At 37.7% G+C, this 24,452-nt stretch overlaps 1 protein-coding gene across 2 annotated transcripts in view; it reads left to right on the top strand.

The window, feature by feature from the left end:
- The window catches only part of PTGER3 (prostaglandin E receptor 3), a 180,360-nt gene that overhangs the window by 76,660 nt on the left and 79,248 nt on the right, over window positions 1-24,452 (top strand). Inside the window, exon 4 of one of the 2 annotated variants that reach the window (XM_047873161.1) lies at window positions 1,214-2,173. The exons of the other annotated variant lie outside the window; for it this stretch is intronic. Within the exon in view, the coding sequence (XP_047729117.1) occupies window positions 1,214-1,217 (4 nt within the window). The 3' untranslated portion in view covers window positions 1,218-2,173. Of the gene's footprint in view, window positions 1-1,213; window positions 2,174-24,452 lie in introns of those variants that run through there. 2 annotated transcript variants of the gene reach the window in all.

The following is a 24,452-nucleotide window of genomic DNA, read 5'->3' on the forward strand; positions in this document are numbered from 1 at the left end:
GAAAATAAACCAAGCTTTCTATAGAAACTTAGAAAAACGCAGAAAATTAAAAAGAAAAGCAGCTTGCTAAACTTTACTTCCACTCCTCAGGAAAAATTCGCCATCATTTTAGTAAATTTCTTTCTCATCTTTTCCCCTGTCCTTTTCTTGATTTTGTTTTACATACTTAGGATAATATTACATGTGCTCTACCATATCTTGGTTTTTTTTTTTTTTACCATATCTTGTTTTTTTCTAACTTAACATAAAATAAACATTCCCCAGACTATTTACAAATTATTTTAAAAGTAATTTTAATATTTATGATAGTCTATTAAAAGGTACACTGTAGTTTACTTATCATAATCTGTGTTCAAATTTGGCCCCACAATGAATAGAACTATATCATTACCTAAAGACTGAAATATAGTTTTAAAAAAATTTGTGATTGTTTTATCATAACTATACTTTAAGAAATAATTAATATGCCAATTTTAATATTCTTTAAAGATGCACATAGTCTGACTGCTTTTAAAAAAAATTATAAAGATTTAGAATTTCATCAGCATTGTGGTAGAGTTTCTGCTTTACTTCATCCTAACCAGCACTGTATATTATTTTAAAACATACACACACGTACACACACACACACACACACACACACACACACACACAAATACTTTGTTGGTTTGATAGGAGAAAAAATGTATTTCATGGTTATTTAGATTTGCATTCATCCTTTTTAGGGTATTTCATATCTTTTTAGGGTATTGTTAGACACTGTGACTTGTTTTTACAACAAGATTATTCAATGTGACTACAACTGATACAGTGTTATGATTTAATTATTCTACTGGATTTATAAACTTGGGAACCAGAAAAATGTCTTATAAAAGGCATATACTTAGCATAATTAAATCATTCAGAAGCTTAAGTGATCCAAAATCCCAGAGTTATTTAAATTGCTTTTATTTACAAAACACACATGTAATTACTTCAAATAGGAATGTTTCATGCAGAGTGAATGACTCTGCAGCCCACCAAGATACAATTATGGAAACATTTGTAAAGGTTGTGTGACCTACAAAATAAACTTCCTAAATATTTTTTAATAACTCAAAAAAAAAGAATGTTTCAAAGTCTAAGTATTTCTCATTTATACCCTCTCTTCATGCCAGACAAAAACAGTCCCCCTACCCATGCTTATTACATCTTTCTCTCTCTATTCTAACAGATAATGAAAGAACGGAGCTGAACTTTTTATTGAAATTCCTGCTTCCCTGAGTTTGTGTATTTCTTCCCACCTGAGAAGGAGAATTTATGTTTGATTTGGATTATTCATTTTCGTCTTTAAAAAAAAATTAATGTTTTTTTTGTCGTCAGTAATACCCACTGAAACCAGGTTTATTATCGTAAAGTGTGCCTGTGAGTGCTAAATTGCATCCTGGAACTGGATTTTGGGTACATATTTAAAGAAGTTGAATCTGATTTCGCAGAGAATGATTGGTGAAAAAGTGAGAAAATGAAAAACCCATTTTTCAGTGTTCCCCCAACTTCAAGTCATTGCCTGAGTCCCAACCAGTATGGACATCTTTACATTTTATGGTAGTTTTGATTTGATGAGTTTGAAAAATCAGTGTAAGTTTTCAAAAGTGAAAAGTCAACATTTTGAGGGCAGGAATTCAATTACTAGGACATAAACTTTAATGAGATAGAAGAAGGTGCCAAATGGAGGCAGGAGGGCACCATGGCAAAAGATATTTATGCCAAATGTGTGATGAATGTGTTGGAGATGTTGTGTTCCTCTGCACTAAGCTTGGAACTAAAAGTCCTTAGGTCTGTATTCTGGTTATATGTCACTTTGTAACTCAGGAATCAGCTTAAGTGCTATTTCTCTGTCTTTGAAGATTAAAAGGAGTGGGTGCAGCTAAGGGCTCTTCTAAGGTGTCACAGAAAACAATAGTGAGGCTACATTATTAACCATTGTGTTAGAGCAATAAAAAATCCGGGCATAGCCTTTTGATTTACCACTATCGGTTCAGGATTTCTTAAAATTTCTTCCCAGGTGACATACAAAAGGCAAATTAGTAGGTGATATAGCTACCAAATATCAAATTTTGTTACTTTTTATGAAATAAAGGAATCTATTTTGTCTGAATTGAAATTAGAAATTCTATGAGCTTTTAAAAAATACTTTTGAAGGGCACCTGGGTGGCTCAGTTGTTTAAGCATCTGACTCTTGATTTCAGCTCAGGGCATGATCTCGCAGTTTGTGAGTTAGAGCCCTGCGTTAAGCTCTGAGCTGATATGGAGTCTGCTTGGGATTCTTTCTCTCTCCCTCTTTCTTTGCACCCCCTCTGCCCTGTGCTTTGTGAGTCTTTCTCTCTCTCAAAATAAATAAATAAACTAAAAAAAAAACACTTCTGAGTCATTGAATATCTTTCAGCTTATGTCCTTACCTGCTTGTAAATTCAACCAGTCTTTCTCTCGTACTTTCTTTCCCCCTCTCTTCCTCTTTCCCTGCCCCCCCTCATTCACTCAGTTCAAAACAGATTTATTGAGTGTCCCTCCTTTAGCCACTGTGCTAAGGATTATGATTTCACCTACTAGGACATCTAAGGAAGCCATGATAAAATGTATCAGCAGTTTTGCCATAGGAGACTATACTGTGACTCCATTGTCCTCTCTGTCAATTAGATTAAACCAAAGCAGTGAGTCATTCCTTTAAATAGTTGAACCAGTTGTGGATTAGTTGTAAAACACAATTATTTTCATTCAAACTTGTATTTTAAATGGCTTTATGTAACTTGCTGTACACACAGAGAAAAATACAAAATTATTTTATTTTTGCAAAAGAGGGCTTGCCCAATGTCTCAATGGGTAAGTAAGAATTTAGATCCAACTGTAAGTTCTTTGATTACAAGTTTATTGTTCTTCGTACAGTAGAGTGGGATGTGAGATTGGTTTCCATGATATTCCATTTACAAGACAATAATAGAAGCATGGGTTTTGGAATCAAACTTGGATTTAAATCTGGCTGTGCCACGCACTAGCTCTGTGAGCTTGAGAAATTTAATTAATTTCATTGAATCTCAATGAATTAATCTACAAATTAAAGATAATGATACTTACCTGTAATGGGGTTATTGTGATAATGTATGTAAAGTGAGCCTTACACAGTAGATACTCAACAAGTATTAACTGTGATTAATTCTTCATCCAGACTTATCTCCAGCTATAGAATATGAGTTCTCAGTTTCAACTATACAAACTGGTTTCCTGACTATGTATGTTTAAATGTCATGGACAGAATCAACTTCAAATCTCTTGGTGCTATTCTTGTTTATAATACTTCACGATTATTTTTCCCCACGCAAAACCTACCCATCTCCCACATGTGCAATCTCACCTTGTCCTTAGGCCTTGAAATTTAAGTTTCTTTGTTCTCTTCCTATCCCACTCTGAAGTTATATAGTGTTCATTTTGATGATTTCTATATTATCCTTGAAATATTTTCATTATATATGTCTTTTCCCCTTAACAAAATTCTATTTCATGGTGGACAGGATCCTTTTCTTACATTTTCTCCATAGGTCTCTTAACACTAGTGCAGTATTTGACACCAAGAAAGATGGGCCTTAATTGGTAAATTCTCAACAAAGGCAACGTTTACGTACAATATTAGCAGTTGCAAATTTAAATGAATGTTATGGAAAGAAAGCTCTTTGTTTCCATGTTTCTATTCAACTCGGGAAATTTTATGTTAAACTTTCCTGATTTAAAAACGCTACATCCAGGGGCGCCTGGGTGATTCAGTTGGTTGAGCATCTGACTCCTGGTTTCCACTCAGGTTGTGATGCCACTGTCATGGAATCAGCCCCGCGTCAGGCTCCATACTGAGCATGGAACCTGCTTAAGATTCTCTGTCTCTCTGTCTCTCTGTCTCTCTCTCTCTCTCTCTCTTTCTCTCTCTCTCTCTCTCTCTCTCTCTCTCTCTCTCTCTCCCTCTGCCTCTCCCTTGCTTGCACACTCTACTCTTCCCCCACACACAAAGCTACATCCAGGCAGAATAATCACATGCAGTTTAATACAATAATGTTTATTAAAACGCTATATGTGAAAGTCATCAAGTAATAAAATGATTGGAAAAGTTTGAAAAATCACTACTATTTGGTAAAGAGTTCTCACACAATTAGAAATGATTTCTGTCAAATTAGTTTGAAATCTAATGGAGAGATGGTATATGCCAGTGTAAAATACTTTTGGTACTTTCATTTTTAATCCACAGAAATATATCCATTTCATACTAAATTCACCCTAAATAAGTTCTGTAACAGATGTTCTCAAATATTCTGAATCATGATTCAGCAACACACTTACTGACTTTTAACAAGGGCTTTCATCTTCCTTTTTAAAATTATCTTCCAGAAACATGGATTCTCATAATTATGTAATGAGATTACGCTGAGAATAGAATTAGCCTTCAGAATAAAATAAATTTCTGCCAAAGAGGTCACGTGTGGAGAAATGGGGCTTGATCTACAGTTTTATTGTAATTATAGTACCTACTGTGAAGCTCTGTGGAAAACATATGCAAACAAACCTGTGATGTTAAAATGCTTTACAGGTGACTTTTATAGACTTGGTTCCTGACTACGTATAATATATTCTGTGTAATTTTAGACCTATGACGTTTGCTTTGGAACAATGAACTCGTGCCTATGCCCGCCTCCATCCTATTGCAGAGCCAGTGCTTTAGTACAGCACCACTGCAGCCCAGTGTGAAACAAACAAACAAACAAACAAACAAACAAAAACAAGCAAACACCCAGCTCTTCTGCTCCAGAAGGGGTTGGGCTGGGTAGTCTGAAGAGGAATGGCGTAGGGCCAGGGTGAGCTACGGAAACAGAGCATGTTAGGATTAGATGATTGGGCTTCCATCAGAAGCTATGTTTATCCAAATTCTCCCAAGGAAGGAGGAGAAAATTAGAGTCATTATCTTTTATATGTAAATGTGTATATGTGTCTTATAGCTATAAGGGGACTTTGGTCCATAAAAGATATGAAAATTCAGTAAGAGTTGAATTAATCCACATTTTTACTGTCTATACGAATGGTTTTTAAAAATGAAATAAATAATAAAACCCAGGTTATAAAGGAACCATATAAACCAAGAGAACAAAAGTTTTTTTCAACATTCTCAGTAGTTGGAAGGACATTCAAAAGAAATGTATTGTAAAGACAATGGTAATTATTCAGGTACTTTAAACATCTGTATAAAATATACCTAGCTTGATATACTCTTAATTACTATCATTACTTAAATGTTTAATTGTTGTCCTAAAAATATTTGTGCTTATATTTTTCATTAATCTAGATTTTTACTGAATATTTTGTTAATTCAAAATATCTCTAGGCTCATCCATGGATAAAAATGTGGCTGCATTTCATTCAGGTTCTAAGGCTTTTCTTTTTCATTATCTGAAGTGCCTTTTTATATAAAAATAGTTTGTACAAAATGTATTTTTAAGAGCTTTTATAGTTTGTTTAACAAAACTCCCAATCACATTGTAAGCTCCTTGTGGGCAGGACCCGTGTTTTATGTATCTCTTGTATCTACAGAGCCTAGCACAGAGCAAAGCTCATAGAATTTACTCAATAAAAACTTGATGGAGAGGCTAAGTGACGAGACTGCAATCTGTGTAAGTAATGCTTAGGACAACTAGGTATGCACACTATGGGTAAGGGTGGCATTTAGCGGACAGTTGTTTCTCCATTTACTTTTCCTCTTTGATGTTATGCCATTCAAAAATAATTAATCCCAATATAGGTAACATATAGTGTTATATTAGTTTCAGGTGTACAATATAGTGATTCAACAATTCTATACATTACTCCATGCTCATTATTTTAAGTGTACTCTTAATCCCATTGACTTGTTTCACCCATCCCCTCACCTATCCCTCTGGTAACCACAGTTTGTTCTCTATAGTTAAAAGTCTATGTTATGCCATTTGAGGTAGTCTTTAAATTTGAGTGATACAAGGGAGTCTTTTATATTTCTTGAAGAAAACAACTATAAATATTTAAAAATATTTTTTATTTTATTTTTGAGACAGAGACAGAGAGAGAGAGAGAGAGAGAGAGAGAGAGAAAGAATCTGAAGCAGGCTCCAGGCTCTAAGCTGTCAGCACAGAGCCTGACAAAGGGCTCAAACTCATGAACTGCAAGATCATGACCTGAGCCAAAGTCAGGTGCTTAACTGACTGAGCCACCCAGGTGCCCTGAAAACAACTGTAAATATTTGTTGAGTGTAGAATTATTACTTTTAGAAAAAGAATAAATAAGATAAATATAAGCCTGCATTTAAAATAACTTGTCTTGGGGTGCCTGGATTTCTCAGTCGGTTGAGCATCCGACTTTGGCTCAGGTCATGATCTTGGGGCTCTTGAGTTCAAGTCCCACATTGGGCTCTCTGCTGTCAGTACAGAGCCCACTTCAGATCTTCTGTCCCCCTCTCTTTCTCTACGCAGCCCCTGCTGGTGCGGGGGAGGGGTAGAGAAAAGGAGAGAGAAAGAATCCCAAGCAGGCTTCAAGTTGTCAGCAGGGGAGCCCAATGTGGGACTCAAACTCACAAACTGTGAGTTCATGACCTGAGCCACCCATGTGTCCCAAAATAACTTGCCTTCTAGTTAACTATGCCATTTCTTACCGTGGTACAGGAGCTGAATTTTAACTTTGTATCTTGAGATATATAGCCCGTGGAATAAAATGGGTATAATTTACACATATGAGGATCTAAAAAATTTTCATCTTGTGAATTCTTTGAACAAAGTATAGTGCTATTTATTTATTTATTGGAAATAAGTACACCAGAGCCTAAGCAAATGAATAACAATCTTTAGTCGCTTTCTTAATGAAAGTTAAGTAGTTAATGTTTTCTTAATGAAAGTTAAGTTAACTTACTAATGAAAGTAGTTGCCGATTATGGTTTTTATCAGTTTATTGATTTAACTTACAACTTAAATGTTAAATCCTTTTAAATGCTTTAAAAATGGACTAGAAATATTTGTGCAGCATTGTCTTGAGTAAATAATTTTTAAAAATGCGGGTGTACAGAGAAAATTTAAGCACTGAAATACTATGGCACAGGAAGGGAAGAAAAAATTACACACTTAAGAAAACACAATGCCTTTGGGGCACCTGGGTGGCTTAGTCAGTTGAGCATCTGACTTTTGACTTTGGCTCAAGTTATGATTCCAGGGTCATTGATTGGAGCCTCGCACTGGGCTCCACATTGAGTTTGGCGCCTGCTTAAGATTCTCTCTCTCTCTCTCTCTCTCTCTCTCTCTCTCTCCCACTTCCCCTCTCCCCCTTTCTCATGCTATCTCAAATTAAAAAGAGAAAAAGAAAGGAAAGCACAGTCCACTAAAAATACAGGATTAAACCAAACAGAGACTACTAATAGAAATTCAGGAATAAAAGAGAGGATTATAAATTTGTTACAAGATTGGACAAAGTATGATTTAGTAATATGTGCTCCAAAAATACTTGCTGACTGCTGGGTTGGTGGTAGTGGGTGATAATGCTTCTGGTAGTTGTGAAGAATAAGAGATATGCAAGCAAAATTAAGTGAACATTATACCAAGAAAATAAACAGAGAATGGGGAAAAGACAGTAATATATTCTTAGTAAGACTTTGGAATAAAGGAAAACAAATGGCTGAGTTAACCTCCTTTCTATAAGTTTTGTTTTGTTTTGTTTTCATTTTATTTCTTTTAGAGAGTGAGCGGGAGCGTGAGCTAAGCGGAGGGGTAGAGGGAGAATCTATTTTTTTAATGTTTATTTATTTAAAAAAAATTTTAATCTTTATTTATTTTTGAGAGAGAGAGAGACAGAGCATGAGCAGGGGAGGAGCAGAGAGAGAAGGAGACACAGAATCCTAAGCAGGCTCCAGGCTCTGAGCTGTCAGCACAGAACCCGACGTGGGGCTCGAACTCAAAAACTGTGAGATCCTGACCTGAGCGAAAGTCGGACCCTCAACCAACTGAGCCACCCAGGCACCCCAAGTGTTTATTTTTGAGAGAGAGAGAGAGAGAGAGAGAGAGAGAGAGAGAGAAATAGAGAAAGAGAGAGAGAGAGAGAGAGAGAGAGAGAGAGAGAATGGGTGGGGGATGGTCAGAGAGAGAGGGAGACACAGAATGTGAAGCAGGCTCCAAGCTCTGAGCTGTCAGCACAGAGCCCAGTGTGGGGCTTGAACCCACAAACCATGAGATCATGACCTGAGCTGAAGTCAGACGTTTAAACAACTGAGCCACCCAGGTGCCCAACCTCTTTATAGATCTAACCATCCTTTAAGGTCTGTTAGTTCTACAAGTATTTCTTAATTCTGTCTCTCCATCTTCACACCCATGGTCTAAATCTAGGCTTCCATCATTTCCCATCTTACTTACCCCAGTAACTGGTGTCCTGTGTCCAGTCTTGGGACCTCCAGTTATCCTCCACATTTTCTGTCACTGTGAAATTTTGTTAATGAAATGAAAATCTGTTCATGTTGTTTTCATTCTTAACATCCTTAATATTTTCCTATGGCCTTCAGGGTAAGGTTAAGAAAACTTAGCTTAGTCCAGAGAACTTTCTACAATCTAGTCTCTGCTGAGCCTCTGTTGTCTTCTTCCACATCAGCCTATTTTCCAGCAACGCTAAACTAAAATCCCATGCCTTTATGCTTTGCCCATGCTGTTCCTTCTATGCTAGATATTCCCTTCTCTTCTCGATATGATTAACCATAACTCGGCTTTCATGAGTTTCAGCTCAAGTTTCACTTCTTGTAGGACATCTTAATGATAAAATAATTGTCTGTGCTTTAATTTGTTGGTTTATTTACCCATCTTCTTTGCATAGCCTAGGCAGGGAATATGTTTTTCATCTCCATGTCTGGTGTATGACATAGACTTGGCATTCAACAAGTCCTTGCTGGTGAAAGAAAGAACAGAAGGAAGATATGCAACAATGAGCTATGAGTTTGAGCAAAAGCAATAACTCAAGATTATTCAAGGCCCAAACTGTCCATATGTTACTTAAGGCAGGCAGTTAGCCACACTTTCAGAATAACCATTCAGTGGTTGGCTTTCTAGGCACATAACTAGTTTAAATTTACACTTGGCATTGGCAGAGATTCTGTGGAGGTAACAGACAAAGCTGAGAAAGAGTGCCACAACCTTATCTCACTTGACAAAAATTTAAATGCAATCTTAGAAACTCAAGGAGAAATAACAAACTGCAATATTGCTCTCTAACTAGATCCAGCATTTCTTCAAAGGCAGAATAGTGCAAGCTTGTAGAAATAGCTCAGACTTTAAGGTTGGACAGTCCTAGATTTGAATCCTGACTTACAGTAGGTAATTATGTGACCTTGGAGACTCTATATTTAATTTCCCTTAGCCTCAGTTTCATTATTTATAAATCAGGGTAAGTAACACCTACCTTGTAGGGTTGCTGCAAAGATTAGCGATGATACATGTGAGGCCGTTATTCCTAAGACCACTATAAATCCCCAGAGGTAACATATGGCCCCAAGAAAGGCATTTACAGGATGCTTCAATTTTGAGTAAGTGGCCGGAATCTGGATCTGATAGGAATTACATGTGTGCCAAAGCAACACATGATCGTAATAGGGCCCCAAGAAATTTTGCTACAAACTCTTTGCAAATCTCCAAATGTCCTCTAAAAAGTTAACTTGAATTGCCATTAGTAGTTTGACAACTACACATATCAAACGTGGCTCAAAGATCTGGAAGCTGGGAATGTAGTGGTAGTAGGAAATTTGCCTTAGTCCAAATTCTTCTAGGACTAGGAAAGTCAAGGTTTCAGTCCAGGTGCTGACTACTGATCTTCCCTTGATACTACTACCTCCTTTTCTATTTTCTAAGCAGTAGTTTGTTTTTGTGGATCTTATTTGGTTTCCCAAATGATGAAAGCCATGGCCTTCTCTCCTTCCTGATAGCAAAGATACTTCATTGTTTATTTTCTTACTTGAAATCCTTCCGTTGCTTAGCTCCCACCTTAAAGACATTAGTTGAATGCCCAATTGGCTGCACTTATGATTGATGCTCATAGTTCTATCAGAATGTTTTTCACTATTAGTATGTACCCAGTGGGCTGCTACAATATTTTTTAAAGGAAGGTATAAGAAGAAGACAAAGTGTCTTGCTTTCCTTCCAAGTCTCACCATTTTTCATCTTTTGGAAGGCCAAAGGAATGCTTAGAGATATCCATTTTAAAAATAGCCATCATTTTGAAGATAACTCCTGGGATCACTGGTAACATGCACATATTCCCATTTAATACACAGGAGCAGAGATTAAAAAAGGAATCACTAATGAGATTATTCGCTGGCACACTAGTGAAGAAGGTGTGTTAGTTTCCTAGGCTTCCATAACAAAGAACCACTGACTGGGTGGCTTACATTTATTTCTTGCAGTTTTGGAGACTGAAAGACCAAGGAGTTGGTAGGGTTGGTTCCTTCTCTGAGCATCAGGGAGAATCTGTTCCATGCTACCCTCCCAGTTTCTGGTGGTTTGCTAACTATGTTTGGCATTCCCTGGCTTGTAGACATATCACCCCACATAGTGTGTGTCTTATATCCAATTTTCTCCTTTTTATAAGAACACCAGTCATAGTGGAACAGTCTATTCCAGTATGACCTCATGTTAACTAACTGCATCTGCAATGACCCTATTTTCAAATAAGATCACATTTTGATATACTGGGGGTTAGAACTGCAACGTAGGAATTTGATTGGGGTAAAGGAGACAATTCAACCCATAACAGATGTGTTGGTTGATTTAGAGAGAAGGCTACATGTAAAATCCAAAATAATAAGACCTAAAATGATGCAGCTTCTGTATGTAATGGGTTTAGGGACTGAATAAAAATCTCAATGATGTATGCCAGCCCTGGCTCCAGTTAGGAAAGACAATTCAAAAGTGATCATATTTCTGACATTAAAATACCTGGAAGTTTTTCCAGTAAATAAATAGATAATATAAAGCTCATAAACAAGTGTTGGGAAAGATATTTGTGTTGTTTTTAGCAGATTATAAGTGACCCAATTAGACTAAAGTCAAAGTGCTCTATGTTGGAAAGAGTAGGAGGTTGTAGGAATTCCTGTACATAAGTTATCAACTTAAGTTGATTTCACTGTTTTGAACAGTCAGGTTTCTTCCCTGGTAGTTTCCAAATAAAAGCAATATATTCACTTAGAGGTTGAAGGTTTAAGGAATGCTAGATGCTACCCATTTAAAAGAAGATAATGAAGGATTTACAAAGTCATTTGAAGGAGGCATTCAAACAGCAATATGATGCTAGTAGTGAGCACTGAGGGTAATGGTAGTCCAGCCATTGCCTTCTTGAGTTAAATTTGGTTATTTGGAGATCTTTAATTACAATTTTGTGCTTGTACATGGATAAGCCTTCAAAAGAAAATAACAGGCATTTGCATCTCTGTATTGTCTGCTAATTAAAGTCTCATCTTGGGGGTGCCTGAGTGGCTCAGTTGGTTAAGCATCCCAACTCTTGGTTTGGTTCAGGTCACGATCTCATGGTTTGTGAGATCAAGCCCCAAGACAGGCTCTGTGCTGATAGCATGGAGCCTGCTTGGGATTCTCTCTCTGCCTCTTCTCTCTCTCTCTCTCTCTCTCTCTCTCTCTCTCTCTAAGTAAATAAACATAAAAAAAAAACCTCTTTAAAGTCTCATCTTGGGTTGAGGGTCAAATGCCTCTCTAGTCTTTTTAATGTCAACGCCCAACTGTTGACACCAGTTCATGTTGGAACTTTGGAGGCCTCTAAATGCTATTCATGATCACACAGAACATTGCCCAGCCTTTGCTTTTGATGCACATATTGTAACTCTGATCCTGAGCTACAGGTTGTGCCAATAAAATCCCATTGGCTGTACTTTTTAAAAAGAAAAATAGAGGTTCATGAGACATGTAATTATGTTCCTAGGAAGTGATGCAATTGTTTTTGGCAAAATAATGGAACTTTCAGCATAGTTCTAAAGTTCTCTTTGTATCAACATGCCTTTCTGTGTTTTCAGTTGGGTGGGAGATTTGCCTAACAATCTGGTTCACAGCTGACTAAATCATTTTCTTGAAATGGTTCCCCATCAAAACCTAATTATAAATGCCTACAATTACCCAGGGTATCTGTCCAAATACTAATGGTTGTAGGAAATAGAGGAACTGCATTGATATGCTCCATTTGACAACACCTACCATGTACTTAACCTCACATTTCACATTTAAGACTCTGAAACTATAAAAGAAACTAGTCCTTCTTTAGGGTGGAGACAGCTGCCCAAACCTGTAGATGTTCTCCTCCAAGATGAGGAAGGAAATCGCTACCAGAAGTAGCACAAAGAGCAAAGGTTTAGTTAAGACCAATCTTAGACTGGGCATTGGAAAATTCCTCTGTCTCTTAGATTTACATTAGAAACCTGGTCAGTTGTCTGAAACATAAATGTATAATTTTGTGCAAGGATGAGATCAGTGGCCCTAAAATGTATTTCTGTAACAATTCCAGTGGTGAATAAATGACAAAATCAAAAGGAGCTAAAAGTCTTTCAAGCAGGATGTTCTGCTTCATGAACAAATGACCAATTTCTCATGATATTGTCAGAAGCGTTACAAAAAGTTTTTATATCTCTTACTTATGTCACTACTGGGGAAAGAGGACAAGGACAGGATAACTCCAAGTGCTTCCAATCTCTGCTGACAGAACAATAACAGACCATTCAGAGAAGGAAACTATCTCCACTTCATTTTAGAACTGTTGTCCTTAAAGATTTTTCTTTCTCTTCCTCCCTCCCTTCTTCCCTCCTTAAGGTGATCATACGATTTTTATCTTTTCATTTTGTCAGTGTGGTGTATTTCATTGATTGGCTTGCAGATATTAAACCCTCTTGCATCCCTAGAATAAATCTCACTTTTTCATGGTGTATGATTCTTTTAATGTACTGTTGAATTTGGTTTGCTAATATTTTGTTGAGGATTTTTGCATCTATATTAATCAGGGATATTGGCCTGCAATTTTCCTTTCTTCCTTCCATCTTTCCTTTCCTCTTTCTTTCTTCCTCTTTCTTTCTTTCTCTCCTTCTTTCAAATATCTATTAAATCAATAAAATCCACTTGATTGTGTGTTACTTGGGAATAAAAATTACAGAACTATATGATGCAAAAGGAAAGGAGAAGTAACATTTAAAAATGTTTCAATATATAAGTGATTTATACTCACTATCTCATATAATACTCACTGCTGTTCTATGAGATTGTTACTGTAAACTTCTATTTTAGAGATGAGAAGCTTGAGGCCCATCTCTAGAGTGGGGCTTAATTAACTCACTTTCCCAAGGTCTATAACTTTAGATGGTGGAATTAGTATTCAAACCCAGGTTTGTTTGGCTACAAATCTTGTCTTTTCACTGTAACCTTTAAGATGTTTCCAATGTTTAAAACAGTTTGCAAATAGATAAGATGTTAGAAATTATATTAGCTACCAGAAAACAATGATAGTTTCTTAGAAAAATGATGGGACTTAAAAATGTAGCATCCTTCCCTATTTCCTTCTGTCTTTCTTCATGTAGGAGAAGATGAAAATGACCTGAAGCAGTGGGATTTTTTTTTTAGCTAGAACACATGGCTGTACAGGATACCTCAACTTAATTTCATATTCAAGAGTACATTTGTAGTGTTTTTTTTAAACTCTCATTCTTTTCCCCCCTCTCTCTTTTAGTTATCTTATAAATGTAGAAAACATAATTTCATGTTACCATCTACTACTAAAAAGAGATATCTGCATTCTGTGATAGCATATGCTATGAAGATCAAGAGACAACATTGCATTTACTCCTCCAGAGGCAGAAAGCTGTGTTGGTGAAGGGAAAGAGGGGATTAGCCTGGAAATCAGAGTTGCTGGTTTGGGATACATCTTCCTCTACTCTCCATCTATGTGAACTTGGGAAATGACTGTAAAAGCTTAAGCTTCAGTTCATCATCTGTAACAAAGTTCTTTACACCCTTTTGCAGAATTGCTGTCAGGCTTAGTATGAAGACAGTACAGAGGCCCCTGTCCATTTCAAGAGTCATGCAAACACAGTGCTAGCACTGCTGGTCCTGAGCCCACAGAAGACCCTGCCAAACTATCGTACTTTTCCCAGCACACTCTGGACAGCTTCATGAAAGTCTTGTCTAAAGACTAACCAGGAAACCCACCCAGCTTAGTGGACCTAACAAACTAGAGGCATCCTCTCTGTCGTCCTGGGTTCAGGTGAAAAGTTTCCCATTGCTGTTTTCCACCTAAGGCCAAAAATACTATGTTGGAGCTTTAGTCTTGTAACAAAAGTTAAGTCTTGGGGAAACGTGGTTACTTTAATGAATGATTTGACGAGTGGTGTGCATTGTTCCCTGGGAGCAGTTTGTGACAGAGGAGTTGGAGGAGGGCAGAGAGCATCAGGTACACAGAAAGGGACAAAAAGGTGCACTTGTGACTAGGGAGAAGCTTCCAGGGATAGGAGGGGAGTGAGGGGATAAATGGCCATTTTTTCTGCCATTTTTGCAGTCTCTTCAGATTCAGTCGGAAGTACGTGGGTATATATCCCTCTAGATTTTTAGTCTATTAACCACTACTCTTCTCAAGGATGCCTATTCTCATTTTAACCATCATCTATGGTTTGGCATCCTGCTAGGCACTTGACAAACCGTCATACCGCACTTACATGATTGTCGCTTTTTACAGCTGAGAAAAAAGAGGGGTGGGTGAGCAGGCAAAGTGCAAAGAATGATTAAAAACAGATTATCTGAATGCAGACTTCCTGACCGTCTGCCAACTATACTGCCTGTCAAACTTCCCTAATTTGGAGATTTGTATTTCCTTCACCTAAAGAATGTGAAGAAAACGAGGGCATACATTAGCAGCAGCAACAACAATAAAACCCCAAATCTTAGTTTCTTGAAACAACAAAAGTTTGTTTGCCCTCGCCTAGCCTGCCTGTGGGGGGTTGGGTGTGAGACCGGGCCTCAGGTCGTCTCCATCAGAGACTCGGGCTAACCGAGGCTCCCAACATGGCTGGGCCAGTGGTAGCAAAAGGCAGAGCCTTAGAGAGGCACCCACTCGCTTCTAGAGCAAGTAGCATGCTGAGCCAATTGAAGAGGAAAATAATCTCACCACATTCTGAGACAAAAGATGAAATGGAAGTACTAGCAATCAGCACTAATATATCCCCCAGAATCTCAACAGTAAGGACAGAATAAAAACGAAGAAATTAAGTGCAGAAGTACTGAGTTTAGAAAGCAAAGTCCTTTTCGGCTCAATTTTTCAGACCAAGTGCTTATTTTAAACCTTTTTCTTGTGTTGACTTACTTGGCATGGTCGGAGACTTTCAGCAACCAGGGCCATTTTAAATATGGGGGGATACAGGCATATTTTTAGCAAAGATGAAAAAATGGGTTGGTCACTGAAATTACCCAGTTTAGACTTAACAGCATATGGTTCACAATTGCTACAAATTGCTGCTTTAGTCAATGGAAAAATTTTCATATACATGGTGTTAACACTGCACATCGCTGGAAGAAATGCAAAGTGTTTTGGTATTTTGTGCAGAACAACTATATCTGGAGAGCTTGTAGAACTTGGTGCCTTTTTTAGATGAAATGAAGTTATGGATTTGTGAACTAAAAATCTGTATGCTGTCCAGGTTATTAAAGCATATTTGAATTCAGAATCATCAGACTGGCAAAAGGTTCTACTTTTAGGATTCTGTAAACCTGCATTGACCTTGAATTAATAAAGCTAGGAAGTACGATGCATGGAAAGGACTTTAAGGAAGGCAGGGTTCATAACCCCCATCCTGAAGTTATTTCCTGTAAGACCCTTGGTTAATCTCCTAACTTTTTAGGTTATTTCTCATCTGCTAAAGTAGGGGATATTAAGAAGCCCATGTGGCAAGTACTACTGTAAAATATATCTTACCTCCAAAATATGTCTCGATACTGTTCACTACGCTTCATCTTGAGTACTGCTATTCTAATCCACACAAAACTTGTCTCTCAGCAAGGTCACTACTGATGGCCTCCTAATGATTTTTCTTCTTCTTTCCCCAGCTTATTCATTTCTCAGTAGACATGGGGATCTTTCTCACCCCAGGACTTTTGTACATGGTATTCCACTTTTTTTTCTCAATTTCCTGCATATATAGTTCTGTTTCTTCCTTTGGTTACTGGCTTAAATACTTTTTCAAAGCTCTCTTTCTTATGCTTCCTATCTGTGGTAGTTTTCTCTTATTATTTTCTACCTTATCTAATTTGTTTCCTTTACAGTGCCTATCCTAATTTGTAACTTGTTTTTGCTTCTTTGTTTACTTCTTTCTTTGTTTTCTGAATTAGAATATGAGTTTCACAAGAGCAGAGACTGGCTTGATCTTATCCATCCTGGTCTTTACCAAGCACAGAACCTGGCACATTGCAGGTGCCAAAAAAAAAAAAAATACTTTTGTGATGAGCCAAGGGGCTGTTGTGAAGAGTGAGATAATTCACTGCATCTTTAAGCACATAGGCGGTGCTCAGTAAATATCAGTATTCTGCTACTTTTCTTTACCAGGCCTGCCCAATCATCTTCAACTCTTCTCTACATCTCCCTGCTCAAGGTACACTGGTGTGATTCTCCATCACATAGAAATATCCAAGGAATCTAAACTAAAGGGCAAATTGTAGTGAAATAGAGTGAACGGAAGAGGCTACTCTTGGCTTTGATACATTTGTCTTTTCTATGTCTGTGTTTTTGTGAATTATGCATTGGCACCATTATTATGCATGACCTTTCCTATGTCAAATTTGGAGATTTATAATCAGCTAATAAACATTTATTTCTTACTATGCCTTCCTATAGGCTATGGAGTATCTCTAAATTTGTCTTGAGCAAATGTGGTTTTGCAAAATTTTTTGACCATTTTATTGTGATTTTCTCTTATTATTTAAAAAATGAGCCTGGGTGGCTCAGTAGGTGGCTCTGACTTTGGCTCAGGTCATGATCTTACCACTTGTGTGTTCGAGCCCCTTGTCAGGCTCTGTGCTGACACTTCAGAGGCTGGAGCCTGCTTTAGATTCTGTATCTTCCTCTCTCTGCCCCTCCCTTACTCACACTGTCTGTCTCTCTGTACTTCAAAAAAAAATAACCACTAAAAGAATAAAAAATGAGTGGAAAATGAAAATACAAATATGCATAAACTAGTGGAAAAAAAGGGTGAAAATAAGACAAAGGTGAAAACAATTAAGCGTGTAATGGATGGTTAACATTTAGTTGTTTGGGGCACACTGACATTAAATTAATTGTATCTTTATGAAAGAAAAGAATAAATTTAAAGAACAGCATGAAGTGCTAGAATTTATTATCCAGTATTATGTGTGAGAAGTTAGGCATAATTATCAAATTTATACCAGTTCCTCTCTGTGGAACAGAATTCCACTCTAAAATACATCTCTTGCATGTTTGACTTTTTTATGTGTTTTCAGTCTGATTTTGTCTGAAGTAGTGGCTCACTAATGGAGCATGTTCATTTCCCGCCTGGAAGAGGGACACTCCCTGAGTTTACTTACGAGGAACTTCTGAGTCAGTGAGGTGAAGAAACTAGTCCCGCAAACCTGCCTCAGTCCTTCCTCATCAGTTGCCCGAATAATTTTAGAGTCTAGGTCTGCAGACAAAGAAACCAGTATTTATTTAAAAGTAACTCTTCATAGGGGTGCCTGGGTGGCTCAGATGGTTAAGCGTCCAACTTCGGCTCAGGTCATGATCTCATGGTTCATGAGTTCGAGCCCCACATCAGGCTCTGTGCTGACACTTCAGAGCCTGGAGCCTGCTTCAGATTCTATGTCTCCCTCTCTCTTGCCCCTCTTCCACTCATGTTCTGTCTCTCTCAAAAATAAAAATAAACATTAAAGAAAAAATAACTCCTCATAGTTTTGGACTAATATTCATTTATAAATGGTGCCCATTTTGTGATGGCAAATATTTCATTTCTAGATGCCCAAGAAGAAAGACCTTCGAGGCATCTTTTGCTTTGTTTCTTCTTGGTTAATTAGTTAATCTCTCCACAGGCTGCAGGGTGTTGATTTCAGTCTGTTTCTTTTTAAGAACAATGAACATCGACCTGGGAAGACCACACCTTATGTTTCTAAGGCAAGGCTACTTCAGTGAATCAGGTCCAGAAGAATTTTTCTGACTCTCCTACAACCCTGCTCTGCTCCTTAACTCTTGCCAAACTATTCAGGAATATGCCTCTGCACTTCGACACACTCAGTCTTCAGATCTGGTTGTCCTGATGTCACTGAATTTGGCCATGTTCTTAATATTGCTCTTGATTTGCAGAATGGATTTTGGAGTTCTGCCCATATCTCCTAGCATTTAATCCCCAAAAAGCCTATCGCTATTTTTCCTTTATTACCCACTGAGCTAAAGGCAATTACCATCCTCACTGCACAAGCCTTATCTCAAATTCTCAGTAGCCATATGTGTATAGTGGTTACCTGATCGTACAGAATACTCTGTTGAACAGCACTGCTCTGGAGTATCCATATCTTTACTAGCCTTCCCATCAGTATCTCTCAACAGATGACAAACGGATCAAAATATGAGCAAACCAGGTTGGAATGCATCAATGACCACACAACTCAAGTCTTAGCACAAATGTCCTTGACGTTTTTTCTCTTTTCGGTTAATGGTGCGTATCGTTGTTTTCCAAACTCTTTCACAAGGCTTACAAAATCCACCATGACCTTTACCATTTGCTTAACTTAATCATTCCTTTCCCTTGAACTATACTCTTCTGAACTACTTTGTTTCTTGACTCCAATTTTAAACTTGCCATTTCTTGTCTGGAATATTCTTCCCTTCTCAACACTGTCTCAAGTATTCTCTGGTTTTGTGGGACACTTTAAAAGGAGATGCTCAATCACTTTGGACAACTTAGAGATGTGTGGCTAATTTAATGTTGCTTGACTATTAATAACATTCAACATCAGAAAGCAAATTAGAGCATAGGGAGAATGTGGAACTATATTTTGTACCTGGAAAATGATGAAATGCCAAACTTCTTAAGTGAAGAGGTCTCAACCCTAGGGACTTAAACTGTTCCAAGTGTTTTGTAAGAAACAAACCTTTTGTATCTCTATTTGTAGGCGTGTGTGTGTGTGTGTGTGTGTGTGTGTGTATGTGTAATTCACTCCCCATTGCTAAAAACTTTTCTCTTGACCTCTTTACCCCACACATGAAGAGACAACAGAGGAGCTCTGTGGATAAGGTGCAAACTATATTTGAATCTATTCCAATAGTTAACTCTAAGAAAATATTTTAATGCTAGCAGAGCCTTTGAGAAACATGCTCTAAACATCCTTGCTTATTGTTTGTGATCTCTATCTACAGGAAACATTTGGGAAGGAGAACCATCCACAGCAAGAGTAGGCTTGTCAGGAGCAACACATCAGACCCCTACCTGGTTAGGAGCATTTAACGATGAGGTCAAATTATAGCAAAGAATGCCAGAGAGTTGGAGTACTCCCACTGAAGATACCCTCTAGTACTAAAATACATTATTACTAACATTTGAATGGATATCAAAAGTGAGCTTGCTCCGCACCTACACTGTCTCTTCATTGTCTTTCCTCAGTCTCCCTGTCTCCATGTTTAGGGTGCTGAAATTGAGGACAAAGGTCTCTGCAGGAAATATCTTCACTTTGTAACAGTAAACACAAGGGTCTTTTTCTGACATTTTTACCCAAGACTGGAGAATTTGCTCTGATGCACATCCCTCAGAATGATAAGAAAATGGAAACAAAATTTAGATTTTATTATATACCTATAGTTACAATATCATCCTGAAAATGCAGAAACTATAACAAAGATTTCACAAATCCCATTCAATAGATCCCAGTTTGGCCATGATCAGAATATTAATCTTAATTTTCAGACACATGAACCATGAACTCATAATCTTAATTAAGCCAAGAATGTAGACGGACTTGAGAAATTATTCCCAATTCAGATGAAATGTCACTGATCATTTTTTCTTTCTCAGTTCTTGCAAGGTCTGCTCCATCTGTTTCTTTATAATTTAAAAAAATCCTGTACAGGAATGAAGTACATAAAAAAAATCAGACATACTTGCTAAACTACTTGTATATAGAGTTATACCAGTTCCCAGTCTCAGTGATTAGATTATCTCTCTCCATTTTCTTTGAATATCAGAAAAATGAATGTAAATTAGTGTGCAGCTATTTTCAAATTAATGGCAACATGTAAAGCTCAAAGATTCATGTTCAATTATGCAGGGAGTGCTGATTTTGTATACCAGCCATTACTGGATCCCCCAGGCAGTGAAGCATGGTCCAGAGTCTGTCTCAGGCATTACAGGAAAACCCTACTATTCCATTACACTCACTATGTCTATAGCCCTGATGAAATCCATGATTGTGTTCTCTGGCACTTAACTTATGTTTTGATTTCTATGAACATTTTATAAAAATATTTTGTTTCTTAGGATTTCTAAGCAGAAACAATCACCCATCCTATCAAAACAAAACAAGCCATAGCATGTGTAAATATAAATTTTTAGAACATGTATACACAGATAAATAAACAAGAGTGTATGGAGTGTAACTGTTTCTAAATGATATCATGCTGCTTATTTTTGTTGCAAATTCTCAACAATGATGTAAGCAATGCATGACACATCAGCTGTCATGAGTCCCAGCAATGCAACCTGAAGTTCAACAATCCCAGTCTACAGCAGTGTGAGACACTGAGTTTGGGTATTGCCTAATGCAGAAGTTAACTTGAGTTCTTTTTCTAAACATATGAATCTCTTTTTTACTTTCAGAAGGTGAGAAAAAATAGATTTCTTGAGCATCTACTTTAGCTTAAACACAGTGTTAGATATATCTACCTGTGATATCATGGTTAATTCTAACAAAAGCCCTGAGAATAAAAATGGTTATCCCCATTTTCACCAATGAGGAAACTAAGTCATACAGCAGATAATTGACTTTCCCAAGAACATACTACCGAGGCAATGAAGCAAACCCAGGTCTGAGGCCCTGGAATTTATTCTTTTTCTAATTTATCTTGCTACTTCTGGTCACTGAAATCCTTCTTAGGTAGTTATATTTGCAATGATATAAACCTCTCAAGGACACACAGGGGCAAATCAATGAATGAAAGTAAAATGTAGGAGGGGCTGAAACCTAAGACCTGTGACCACTCACACCTGATTCCTGAAGCAAAAATAGTCAGGACCCTAGCCAAGTGCGCTGGGACTCAGGTCTGGGCCTCAGTCCTATTGGAGTAGGAATGTCAAAAGGGAAAACTAAACTAGAAGCCTAAGTGTGTGAACTACGTCAGTAGGGTGGACTGCCGGCCAAGTCTCTGTGAGCACCCCAACCCCATACAACAGGAAATGTGACTTTCAAAGGGCCACTATACGTTTTCTTCATGCACTTCCATAAGTCAAGGACTTTATTTATTTATTTATTTATTTATTTAATGTTTTATTTATTTTTGAGAGAGAGGGTGCAAGTGGGGGAGGGACAGACAGAAGGGTGAACAGAAGATCTGAAGCAGACTATGCACTGAGAGCAGCAAACCCTATGTGGGGCTTGAACTCACCAAATGCAAGATCGTGACCCAAAGTCAGGCGCTCAACCAACTGAGCCACCCAGGCACCACAATAAGTCAAGGACTTTAAAAGATAAAGATAGTTTTTCTTTGAAGAAGGAATTCCTGCTTTGTGATTTGTTTCTTTTTAATTTAACATGAAGAAAATAACAGCAATACTTAGCTGGATCTGTTCAGTATATGGGAGTGTAAACTCTTTGTAAAAAACAACGTTTTTATGCCAAATCAAGTCAGATTAGATTGTATAAGATCTGTTGTCCCATGACTCCAAGTCCTTGGAAAGCATCCCAATTTAGTCTATTAGAGTCACTCTCTCTGGTTTTCATATGCACAGACACACACTGGTGGGTAGGGACGCAGTCTGAATTTGAGAGCAGGTGTTCTGTCCTAAAGGCCACATCCCACGCTAGGAGCAAAACCTCTCATGTGCTGCTTTTCACAAAACTGCAAAGCTGTAAGGAAAACATGAAATGAAGGATCTGCAGCAGGGTATTAGGGTGTATTTTCTTTTTTTAGTATTTATTTTTGATAGAGAGAGAGAAACAGAGCGTAAGCAGGGGAAGGGCAGAGAAAGAGGGAGACACAGAACTTGAAGCAGGCTCCAGGCTCCGAGCTGTCAACACAGAGTCAGAAGAATGGCTCAAACTCACAAAACATGAGATCATGATCTCAGCTGAAGTCCCACGCTTAACCACTTAAACGACTGAGCCACCCAGGCTCCCGAGGGTGCATTTTCTAAGATCAGCTTTTGTGTCTCATTGTTATCAGCTTCTCCAAATTAGAAGGGGCCACGTTTGATTTTTCTGCTTAGAAAATATAAAAATTATATAGTAGAGAGATGTAATAGATAGTAGGGAAATTAAGCAAAGGCTTTGAAGTCAGTCACCCCTGGTTTGAATATAATCTCAACAACTGTCTAAATTTGTGTTTTTTAAGCTCTCTGAGTTTTGGGGTTTTCACCTGCAAAAGCACCTCAAAGAGTTAATGTAAAGGATAAATTAAAAAAAAAAAAGAGGTTAGAGAGGGAGAGAGCCAAAGCATAAGAGACTCTTAAAAACTGAGAACTGGGGCGCCTGGGTGGCGCAGTCGGTTAAGCGTCTGACTTCAGCCAGGTCACGATCTCGCGGTCCGTGAGTTCGAGCCCCCCGTCGGGCTCTGGGCTGATGGCTCAGAGCCTGGAGCCTGCTTCCGATTCTGTGTCTCCCTCTCTCTCTGCCCCTCCCCCGTTCTCATGCTCTGTCTCTCTCTGTCCCAAAAATAAATAAACGTTGAAAAAAAAATTAAAAAAAAAAAAAATAAAAAAAAAACTGAGAACAAACTAAAGGTAGATGAGGGCGGGAGGGAGCGGAGGGTGGTGATGGGTATTGAGGAACTGGGTGTTGTATGTAAACCAATTTGACAATAAATTTGATATTAAAAAAAAGGATAAATGAGATAAAGCACCAGGTAGACAGTACTAAAAAATAATTACCTGTTAATATTCTAGGGGTATCTTTATAGTTGTAGACATTTTAATATTAATCGATATGCCATGCACAGTGTTAGTTCCCTTATATACATTATCTGTAATTTGTATAACAGCCATGGCCCCAAACTGTGACTAGATAGATGTTTCTCATTACACTCTGTTAAATGGATTCGAGAGAGAAGAGTGTTGAGACTTGGAGATGCATCACGAGGCTATTAGACTGGTTCAGATCAGGAGTTCTCACAGAGCTGGTGGTAGTGAGATGGAAAGGGGTAACTACTTAGGATTCAGCGTTTGGAGAACAAACACAAATGGTTTGTTGTGATGGCAAGGAATAACAAGGACTTAAATAGTAACCCTTCTTACTTAATCTAACTAAAATCCACTGATGATAGAGCACTGATTTGGCAGAATATTCAAATGAAGAGGTAAGGCTGTAAAAAGACACCCCCAATGACATGCTAGGTACCATTTGTCTTCTTAATTCAGTACCAGCAGTTATTTTTTCTAGCATCTACTATATTTCAAATACAGGGCTAGGCACTTGGTGCTACATAATAAAACTTGGTGTACATAATAAAACTTCACCAACTCAAAGAAGTGCAAGGAAGTTATATTCATACTGGATGCTTTGGTTGTAAATAACAACAAAAAAACCCTCAAACTGACTTTAAAAAAGAACAATTTATTGGTGAAATAACTTAAGAGTCTAGGATCTTGATGCCTAGATGACATTTGGAGAATCTGGGTTTTTCTGGTTTTGTTCTTTGCCTTCTCCTGCACTGGTTTTATTCTCAGGAATGTTCTCTTTTCATGCAGGCAAGATGAACAGGAAAAGCTACAGGCTATCATCCTTACTAGTTAGGCAACCTTAGTAGAAAAAAATTCTTCAGCTCCTCACAACTTCTTAGTTCTAGCAAATGGAGATATTAGCCCAGTTTGGATCGTGTTTCCCTTCTTGAACTAATTATTATGGCCTGGGGTTGGCCCTAATGAACCTTATGTGCTACAATAAAGGGAAGTCACTCTAAATAGGATGGTTTAAGTGTTACTACCCAAATCCAGGAAGAATGAATTGGGTGATCAAAAATTACAAATGTTAACTATGCTATCTAGTTGATTGAAGCAAGGGACCCTTTTGTTGCAAATAACAGAAGTCAATCTCAAAGTGGCTTAAATCAAAATGGAATTTGTTTTAAAATCTCATGGAATCCAAGAGCAAAGAGTGTAATAGGACTTCCCAAGGAACTGAAATGAAGAAATAAAATTAATTGGCATTACAGCT

This window comes from Prionailurus viverrinus, chromosome C1, assembly GCF_022837055.1.
Source record: "Prionailurus viverrinus isolate Anna chromosome C1, UM_Priviv_1.0, whole genome shotgun sequence".
Classification (NCBI taxonomy): Eukaryota; Metazoa; Chordata; class Mammalia; order Carnivora; family Felidae; genus Prionailurus; species Prionailurus viverrinus.